Here is a 10546-nt window from a genome sequence, read left to right as displayed (position 1 = left end):
TGTAGGAGGGTACTACGTGGCGGTGTAGAGAATCATTTATTAAGTATACTAATTTATAACCCGTGAAAATCACGGTTTAAAATTTGATTAAATTGTCTAAGTAAAAACTCAAAACTATTAATTAATTATTTTAAATAACTAATTAATTAAGAGATATTTTTTAGTTATATATAAAATTATAATCGATGATTCAAATAAATACGTAAAAATATATTATCTTATAATTTGTATACATTTTATTTTATTTTTTATTCTAATGTTATTAATTTAATATAATTAAAATGCTAAATTCTATTAATTACAATGCCTAACATGGTGACACATGACAAAAGAACTATTCTTTTATTAGTATAGGAAGAGAAGATATATATATATATATATATATATATATATATATATATATATATATATATATATATATATATATATATATATATATTGAAGTTAATTAGAATTAATCACGAATTGATTAAAGATATATGGACTAAATGTTAATTGTTCAATAATTAAACAAGAGGAGCATTCTAGAAACCCTATAAAGGGTGGAGAAATTTAGGGCTTCTAGGAGGCTTCCAGAATCTATCATTATCAAGACCGGTCCTGAAAAATTAAATATTCTTAAAGGTCCAGGAAGAACAAGAAGAAAAAGACCCTTATCATTATTATAATTTTTCATTTTTAAATAAAAACATATAATAAAAAAATTGAGCCATGCATGGCTGCCCACTCACCCCCCCCCCCCCCCCCCCTTCTCAACGCCCCCTATGATCATTGTAACAGATAAGGAAATGATTTGAATTTAGATTAAATCTGATTATTTTATTGATTCAAATTTGTTTGCATGCAAGTTACCTTAACTATATAAGGAACTCGCTAGCCTTTAAGAATTTCGATTGAACTTTCCCCAATGTTGAGACTTTCGTATTTCTCTACTCTTTTTCCTCTCTCCTAAATATTCTAGGATATTAGTCTTTTGGGTGTGAGCCATTATAGACATTTTACTTTGGGTGCTAGTCCTTCCAAGTGATTGCAAGGAGTTTAAGATCTTCAAGTTGAACATAAGCATATATAAGGTTATACTTGAGAGGTTAGTAATCATGTCCCTTTTGATAGTTCAAATTTGTAGTTTTTAAAGTATGTTGCTATAATAACAAAACTTAGATCCTAAGGTGCATGTACACTTAGGATTCTTTTGAATGTTTTGGCTTAAACATGTGTATAGTTGCCTAGAAAACTCAAAAGTGGTACCAGAGCCTTATGTTTTTGTTATATGAACAAGATTTAAAATTTTCAAAATTCAAAAATCAAAGAAAACTGAATCGCAAAACGCGGTGTGACCTAGCCTAGCATGGCACACCCTGCCTTTCCAATATTTTTAAATTTAGGGTTTATCTTTAGTTTTAGTTGTTATCTAAATATGTTAGAATCTGATTAATTAAAATATGAAGATAAATATGCCTAATTGATTTTAAGATATTGATAATGATTTAATAGAACAATTAATTAAAAGTTAGTTAAAGATAATTAGATTAAATCATATAAAATTTTATAATGTTTAAAATACACCACACATAAAATTATAAAAAATTATAACAGTACATGAAATCTTTATATATATATATATATATATATATATATATATATATATATATATATATATATATATATGTGTGTGTGTGTGTGTGTGTGTGTGTGTGTATAATACCTTACAATATGTAAAAGAAAATATTACAACATGTGTCCTCATATGTTTAATTAGTTATTGCTAGTCGAATCAAGAACTCATTCATGAAGCTATGCTATAAGAGAGGTATAAGGAAACGACCTACAAAATGGTTGTTGAATGAAGTCCATATTTTGCTCCTATAAACACTCACCCCATACCTACATGTGCTAGACATGGAATCTATAAGGCAATACAAAAGCTAAATCCCTGCATTGAATCATCTACATCTCCTTTTCCCCAAAATTATTCTCAAGCCTTTCGAGATCCTAACCAGCTTAATGTTATGCACGAAGAATATAATGCACTTATTTATAACAGTACTTAGGTACTTGGGCTTCGACCTTCTACTACTAATGTTGTTAATTGTATTTGGTTGTTCAAAATGAAATATAATGCAGATGAGTCATTATCTCGATACAAGGTCGCTTGGTTGCTAACGTTCGTAATTAACGACCCGTTATTAACTGTGACAAGACATTCAAACCGGTTGTCAAACTAGCCATTATTTGGACCTTCCTTAGCTTGCCTATATCACACCACTGGTTTGTTTATTAGTTAGTTGTGAAGAATGAGTTTTTTAACTACCATCTTCAGAAGACTATAGACATGCATCATCCATCAGGTTTTTGTGGCCACTCATTTCCGGATCATGTCAAGCTTCTTAAGAGGTCTCTTTATAGTTTTAAATAGGCTCCTCGAACTTGTTAACACATATCTGCCTAGTTCATTACTAGTTATAGCTTCATTAACAACTAATCATATTCCTTACTTTTTATCTTCACACATGATATACATATAGCTTACTTACTACTCTATGTAGATGATATTATCTTGACTGCTTCTTCAACATACTATTACTACTTTCTGCTCAGAGTTCGTGATGTCTAATCCGGGATCTCTGAATATCTTCCTTGGTATTGCAGTCAGTAGAGATCACCATGGCCTGTTCTTAAGTAGGCCAATATTCATAATGCAAACGTGATCGCACTCCTTCTGATACCTCAGCTAATTTTGATGGTATCATAGCTCCAATAGCTGATCCAACTCTATATATGAGCCTTGCTAGCACATTGTAATACTTACATATTCTAATGTTGATTGGGTAGGCTGCCTAACTACTAGACATTCCACTTCAGGATATTGTGTTTTCCTTTGACATAGCCTTATCTCTTTGTCATCCAAGCAACAAGGAACGATCTACCGGTCAAGTTCCAAAACTGAGTTTCAAGGTGTTGAAAACGTCATTGTCGAGACATGTTAGCTTCACAATCTGTTACGCAAGCTCTACTTTCCACCTCTTTCAGCCATTGCAGTCTACTATGATAATGTTAGAGATATATACTTATTCGCCAATCCGATTCAACATCAACGCACAAAACACATAAAGATTGACATTTATTTTGTGCGAGAAAATGTCACTATGGGTTAAATTTGTGTGCTTCACGTCCATTCGCTCTCTAAGTATGCTGATATCTCCACCAAATAGCTCCCTTCATCTTCGTTTCTTGACTTCAGATCAAATTTAAACATTCCTTCTCGGTCGTGCGTTTCGACCAAGAGAGGATGTTAACCAAATGTAGTTTTGTATCTATTATATTTGTGTATTTTGGTAGTATGGCCCATTGTTATTGTAACGCACTTATAGTGAGCCATTTTCTATATATTGTTTTATATTTGATGGTGGAATAATGATTTGGAATTATTGGAAAATACATTGTTAACAAAGACTATACGGTTTGTCGGTTGATAAAGATGATACTATATATTGGTGTTCATGTACCCCCAAATCGAGTACATTGCTTTCAAGTTGTCTTAGACGTCGCTTATCAATCTCATCCTCTGCATCCTCTCTTCCAACTAAAGTAACACAAAGTATGAAAAATAGCAATCTTTTGTTTTGGGTAATTTAAAAAATAGTAACTTTTCATTGAAACATTTTATGAGAAATTTACATATTATCCATTAGCAATTATTACAAGATAACATGGTTTATAGGTTTTTTAATATTTTGTTGTAAATCTACATGCAATATATATATATATATATATATATATATATATATATATATATATATATATATATATATATATATATATATATATATATATATATATATATATATATATATATATATAATTAAATTTCTTTATGTCATAACATTATACTTTCAATTCAATTGGAAGTTACTACTATAAATGCATAGGTTTTTCAATATGGTATTTTATATAAGAAAAATAAAAACCTATATTTAGTTTATCGTATAAGGCTATTTTTGGTAAAATGAAAAGAAATCATGTTAAAATGGATAAGGCTTCTTCACTTTCATCATAAGCTTTTGAAGGAAAATCAATCTTTTAATGCTTCCAAGCAAGACTAAACCAAAAGAACAAAGGCTTCTCCCCACTTATAAAAGACCGCAATTTATGTCTTCAACTTCTTTCTTCAATTACAATAAATTCCTATTTAAATATTTTTTTGCGAATTTGAATCCTGAAAACTGCATCATTTCTTCCCACTTTTTGGGTTTTCCATTGGAGCACGATCCTAACTGCACTCACGAAGTCACGATGAGATTTAAGACATGCATGCCGACGATCAACTTATCATCTTGCAATGGTACGTAATTTCACAATACTTATCATATTTAGCCTTCATCAAAACACCGTAATTTCAAAATATATAAGTTAATCAGTTTGGAAAAATCATGTTAATATACAAAATTTAATGCAAAAATAATAATGACTATTGTTTCCTTTGTATATTAGAGCATCATGTTTTCATTTTTAGAAATACAATATCGTGTTTAAAATTATTTATTTTGAAAAAAAAATCAATCTAGTTTGTAATTTTATACCATAACATTATACATTCAAAAATCAACTGCCACATAAAAAAAATACTTTCTAGTTGAATGTTATTATTAAAATAAATAGAATTTTAAATTAATACACGGTAAGATCAAAAAAACGAAATGAAGTAAGATAATATATTAGATAAATCACAAAAGTATATCATTATCTCTTGAATAGAACCCTAAATAAATAGAAAAATCCTAGACCTGATAATTTGATACACAACACGAACACGACACAAGTTTTTCTTTTATGTGTTTTAGAAATCCATGTTTTATGTTTATTTGTGTCTACACAAGTTTTATATTCGTGTTTTATGTATTAAATTGTAAAATACAAATTTACATGTTTAAACACGTATAAAACACGAAATAAATCTTTATCGACATGTAACACGTATAAAACCCATAAATTCATGTAAATTTGTATTAATACATGACACATATAAACATGTATAAGCAAATTCATACTGACATGTGATAAATATAAACAAGTTTGTGTCTTATAAGTGAAACGTGTCCATTTGTGTTTTCGCATAACACCGTGAAAAACATGTCTATTAATTTGTGTCCTATCACGCGTCATGCAAATTTGTTATCATGTTTGTGTTTTATGCTCCCAACACATTTTACAGTTTGTGTTGTGTTTGCGTCTTGTAAATATTGTTGGGCACATATACAAGGATTGTCCGGTCTAAGAAATCACATGTTTGTGTGGCAAATCATTAGGAAAAAAAGTTAGATATCCATTTTGTAGAATGTTATGTCTCTTTTTATATATTTATGCAATAAATTGATGTTAAACAAAATACTAAATGATATTTTACTAGTTGTAAAACTCGTATATTATACGAGTTGATTAAAACAAATAAAATTTCAAATACGAACGATTTTATTTTCACAACAAAGTATATAACATTGTAACTAGCCCGAAATTACTTACTTTAATTAAGGATTAAATGCTTCTTCATATAAAGATATATTCTTTTTAAGTATTTACTAAGCAAAATTATGTAAGAAGTTAAATATTTTTTTACCAAATAACTAATAACAAATTTTCTTTATACATTAATCTATTAATCTATTGTATAATATTTTAAAACATAACTTATTGTATGGATAAACATTGTTACCTACAAATCATTTACGAATAACCATGTGATGTCCAAAATCACATTTAATTGCATAAACAAAAAAAAAAAAAAAAAAAAAAAAAAAAAAAAAAAAAAAAGATTTAACATATGTTTTAGAAAACGTTGTCATGTCCTTATTTTGCTTAGTTTTATCATTTATGCAGCAGTCAAACACACCTCATCGAGCAGTTCACTGGAAATTGACGTTCGTGAAGAGTATGCCAATACGTTCAGAACCCAATCATACATCGACTTCTGGACCCGGGTCCTCGACTCGACCCATGGTGGTTCGACCATAAACAAAACTCTTAGTTCAGTCACTGCAGCTCGACTCCCATCCTATCGACTATTTGCTGAAAACCTCCTAGACCCTGATCAACCAACAGTCACTCAAATCCTAGCCATGGCTAACCACCATGCAAAAAACCACACCCTTTTGTCCGATTACTTCACTGAAACCGCAAACGCTTCTATCGTTTGTGGGGCACTTTTACAAGATGTTGATCGATTAAGATCGAACTATCGTTCGCTAAAAACCGCTTTGAAATCGATTGAAACCACAAAAGTTTCTTTCATTAGCAATTTTAAGATCATACAAGCCCGGTTAACCGACTTTTCAAATTCGGTTAACCCGTTCACAGTCCCTAAATCATCTCAAGGCGTCCAAGCGGTTCAACTTGCATGTTTCAAGTTGCTAAAACGGCTCGAATTGAGCCGTGACATGGCTCAGATGAAGCTTCAAAGGATCAAAAAGATCAAGCATGGATCCGCAGTTACTCTAGTGGTTTTGACCGTTTCGTTGACTGTAATCATCGTGACTCATGGTCTAGCGGTTATGGTGGCGGCTCCTGGGATGGTAGTGGCGGCAATGGGGTTGGGTTCGAATGGTAAGTTGGCTAAGCTATCGGCTCAGCTCGATGTGGCGGCTAAGGGGATGTATATATTGAATAGGGATTTGGATACGGTGAGTCGACTTGTTGGTCGACTCAATGATGAGCTTGAGCATATGAAAGCGACAACTAAGTTTTGGCTCAAGAGGGGACATAATCGGGTTCAAAGTGTTGAAGAATTTGGTCGACAATTGAAGAAGACTGATTTGAGTTTCTGTGAACAACTTGATGAGTTAGAGGAGCATTTGTACTTGTGTTTCATGACCATCAATAGAGCAAGAAATCTCGTTGTTAAAGAACTTTGTATGAATTAGTTTTGTGTATACCGTATTTCATAATTTGTTTGACAATAACCATTGTAGTTGGAAAACTCTTGATAAATAAAATACTACATGCATAACATAAATACTTTTACTTAAATTAATACCATGTATAATATAAAAGTTCGGAAACCTCTAAAGACAAAAGTTAAGCATTAGTCAACATTTTCTTATGCAGCTTTCTGAATTAACTGCTATGCATTACTTGGGGGAGATTTTACATTGAAGAGATTTGAAAGAAAACTTCTTTACAGAATTATCTGTAAGAGTAATCAATAACTAGTGTCTAAATCCTATAAAAGAAACTAAAATGTGTGTGTATATGTCAAGTTAAAGTTTGAAACAGTGATGATTTAATGTTTTCGATTGTGGCCAACAGCTTTAGAACTTCGATTTGGCAGCCTTAATCAAAGATTTCATTCCTCTACATGACGTCATGTGGGTGTGAAGTTTCTCAGGATTGAATTGCCTCCCACATTGCCTGCATCAAAAATACAAAATGTTTTTCATCATTGATAATCGGATTGTGGCTTGATGCATCATGCATCAATTAGATATGAATTTCAAGAATATTAGAAATCAACATAAACTATACTTTAAAATTTATTTTGTTATATTATATGTTTCTTTTAAGATGATATTGAGATTAAGAATTGAACATACGAGCAATAAGGGCCATTCACAAACTTATAACCAACTGGAAATGTCTTTTTGTTATTAGAGTCATTGAGGTTATAACTCTTCTTTGATCCCTCCTTCCTGAAAAAAAACATATAGTGTAATGTACGATTATTGAAGCATTCAAATTCGAAAAAAACACAAGAGCAAAAACCGAAAAGAATCAAGGAGAGAATTGAAGGGAATTATGATTAAGCTTTCTGATCATTTACCTGCTCTCTCTTTGTTGCTCTAAACTAGGCCAATGGCCTCTGAAAACCCTTTCAGATCCTCCAATTTTGTCTCCTTTTACAACTTGTCCGATATTTTTATCCTTACTAGAAGCTACATTCGTCATAGAAGATGTACTATTTCTTCTGTTGATTACTGTCACAGCTGATTCATTGGCGTCTACAATCCCACATGTGAGCAAATTCAGAAACATATGAGATGCACCCAATCTTCCACACGAATTATTTAAAGATGGGGATGCCTTGGAACTACTTGTTTCTTTCTGGTTTCCATCCTTCTTGTTTGTATTATCGTTCTTGTTTTTGTTCAAGTAATTATCAAGTAAGGAATCAAGCTCGGTTTTCTTTTGGCTTCGCCCTTCTGCATGTTTACATGGGCCAAGAAATTGATAATCTTCTTGTTGCTTTGATGTGTCTTCGGTTGAGGTTTCGGAGCCATACGAAGGAAGTTCTTCAATTTCAAATGATGTTTTTGTTGATGAGTTGATTGAATTCTCTTCTGCTTCTTTCACTAAAGAGATTGTTGGATCTTTGATGTCAACCTTGAATGAGGGAGTGCTTTTTGGTTTGGATACTTCTTCTTCTCCATATGAACTAGGATCTGTGATACAACATTGAACATTAAGATTCCATGTATTAGAGAACTCTAAGCTTGGTTGAACTGAATTCTGATCCTAGTTTGTATACTAGGGGAATGAGAAGGGTTAATCTCAACTATTTTATATGTAAATGAGTGGATTTGGATAGTATCTTATTGCTACCTAGTGAAATAGGTGGATTTTAAAGAATTTGGTAACAAGGTAATTAAAGGGTCATACTAAAAATGTTTTTGTGTAGAATTATGTGAATCGTATTTAGAATTATTAGCTTTTTGTTGAAATACCAAAAAAAAAAACACCAAAAACATCAAAACTCTAATAAAGGAAAGTGAAAATTACCATTAGTGATAGTGATGGAGGAAATTTCTGAACCTTTAAGGACATATTCATTATCAGAGATTGGTGTTATAAGATCTTCATCCAGTAGGTCTTGCCATACATATCCAGCCTTGTATCTTCTGCAAGAATCACATCAACACTCATAAGTCATCAGGTTACTCACAACATTTTCATATTACAGAATGCATTTCCCTTAGCATCAAATGAATGAGGATTCTTGAAATCTTAGGTAAATCCCGTGTTGAATTGATCATTAGAAAGAGAGAAAACGAGAAAAAAAAAAATCAAACCTCTTGTATGACCAAGCAAAGCTCTCTGGCATATCTTTCCCTCGTAGCTCCGATAACCATCTCTTAATATCTTCATCATCAATAATATTAAAAGAAAGAAAATAGAGTCTCAGATCGATTATACACATCAATACGATTTCTATTTCATGATTTGATAGTAGTAACTACTAACCTCTCAATCTAACTCCATTGCGCGAGTGATGATGAACACGAATGAGATGTGGATGCTCGATACGCCCTTTATGACTAAGAAAATAAACGATGTGGACTTTCCTCATCTCACCACCACCACCACCACGAGCACCACCACCACTACCAGCTGGAGGTTGCGCCTCCATTAGTTCTCTGCAAAGAGAAATCGAAAGACAAACCAACACGCAAACAAAAAGTTGAAAGTTTTTAGGTAACTATTACGAATGATACCATAATTCTATTACTATCTACCCCATACAACTCAAAGAATGCAATAATAAAATATAAGCAAAAACAAAATCTCTGTCTCTAATCGCCGGCATGCATGCTCCACTAAATGACAAAAGACAACAAGATTTCGTTTTGTTTATGAATATTTAATTACAAGACCAAAAGACATTTTATCCATATAATATATGCAGGCCTCCCAAAAAACAGCTAATATTTGCCTATGGGGGATAAAGAAATCATAAATTTTTCCTAAAGAATTCATGTGTTTTGAACATCGGGTTTCGAGATTACCTGAATGCATAAAGCTGTCGAGGTGAGAGATAACTAAGCAGACTCGGACCATATATAAGATAGAGATGGATAACATATAATAGGGTTATATCTGAATATCACGAAAGAGATGAAGGATTCTGTCAGATCACCGTAGTGTGTGTGTGTGTGGGGGGGGGGGGGGGGGGGGGGGGGGGCAAAAAGCAGGAATGGGAAACAGAAATGGAGCTACCTTATAGAGAAACACGGCAAGGTGGCCGACTCCCCGAGAAGTTTTATCTGAATTCCCGTGAGATGGTTTTGTTACATGGCTCTTTTGACCAACTTAAGTTCTCTTAAAAACCACAAAAGTTTCTTTTTTATTTCTTTTTTATGCTATGATTCATTCTGTTTTCGCATGATCTGGTTTAACAGTTTATATAATCCCAAAGAGAAAATAATGGAGACAATTATTGGAGGACGTTACAGGACAGTTTGAATTTTTCAAGTCTTAAAACCCTTTTTCAATTCTTTATTAGTACAGTGCTGAAAATGTTCATTGTCCCGATAAACTTGTGTATTACTTCTAAAAAGTCAAAACATTCTTTATAAAAAAGCTTTATAGTAAATTGCAATATCTATCTTAAGATGAATTTTCAATCAAATTTATTTGTGAGATTAGATACAACTTAATTTATTAAATTATGTTTCATTTTCTGTCTATTTATATACGAAAATGGTTTTTTACATAAATTATATATCCCGAATTGTCAACTTGTTAGTTGTTACTAATATAAACACACCATTTTAAAACATAT

General features: G+C 31.8%; 2 protein-coding genes across 2 annotated transcripts; one reads left to right on the top strand and one right to left on the bottom strand.

Annotated features, from left to right (window-relative positions):
* The first annotated feature begins 4177 nt into the window (after window positions 1-4177).
* LOC145005551 (transmembrane protein, putative (DUF677)) lies at window positions 4178-7006 on the top strand. The gene is made up of 2 exons (XM_078964634.1): window positions 4178-4342; window positions 5875-7006. Exons 1-2 carry the CDS (start codon window positions 4294-4296, stop codon window positions 6912-6914), a joined length of 1089 nt encoding a protein of 362 aa, XP_078820760.1. The 5' UTR covers window positions 4178-4293; the 3' UTR covers window positions 6915-7006.
* A 61-nt stretch (window positions 7007-7067) lies between these two features.
* On the bottom strand, window positions 7068-10102 carry LOC145005665 (protein SOSEKI 1-like). Its single transcript, XM_078964779.1, has 8 exons — window positions 9982-10102; window positions 9771-9861; window positions 9229-9401; window positions 9057-9126; window positions 8767-8885; window positions 7811-8429; window positions 7584-7679; window positions 7068-7401 (listed from the first exon to the last, which is right to left on the bottom strand). The coding sequence occupies exons 3-8, from the start codon at window positions 9392-9394 to the stop codon at window positions 7302-7304; spliced, it is 1170 nt and encodes a 389-aa protein (XP_078820905.1). The 5' UTR covers window positions 9395-9401; window positions 9771-9861; window positions 9982-10102; the 3' UTR covers window positions 7068-7301.
* Between the last annotated feature and the right edge of the window lie 444 nt (window positions 10103-10546).

This window comes from Lactuca saligna, chromosome 7 (assembly GCF_052625555.1).
Source record: "Lactuca saligna cultivar CGN05327 chromosome 7, ASM5262555v1, whole genome shotgun sequence".
In the NCBI taxonomy this organism is placed as follows: domain Eukaryota; kingdom Viridiplantae; phylum Streptophyta; class Magnoliopsida; order Asterales; family Asteraceae; genus Lactuca; species Lactuca saligna.
Note: the sequence above shows the minus strand (reverse complement) of the source record. Positions and strands in the feature narration are given on the sequence as shown.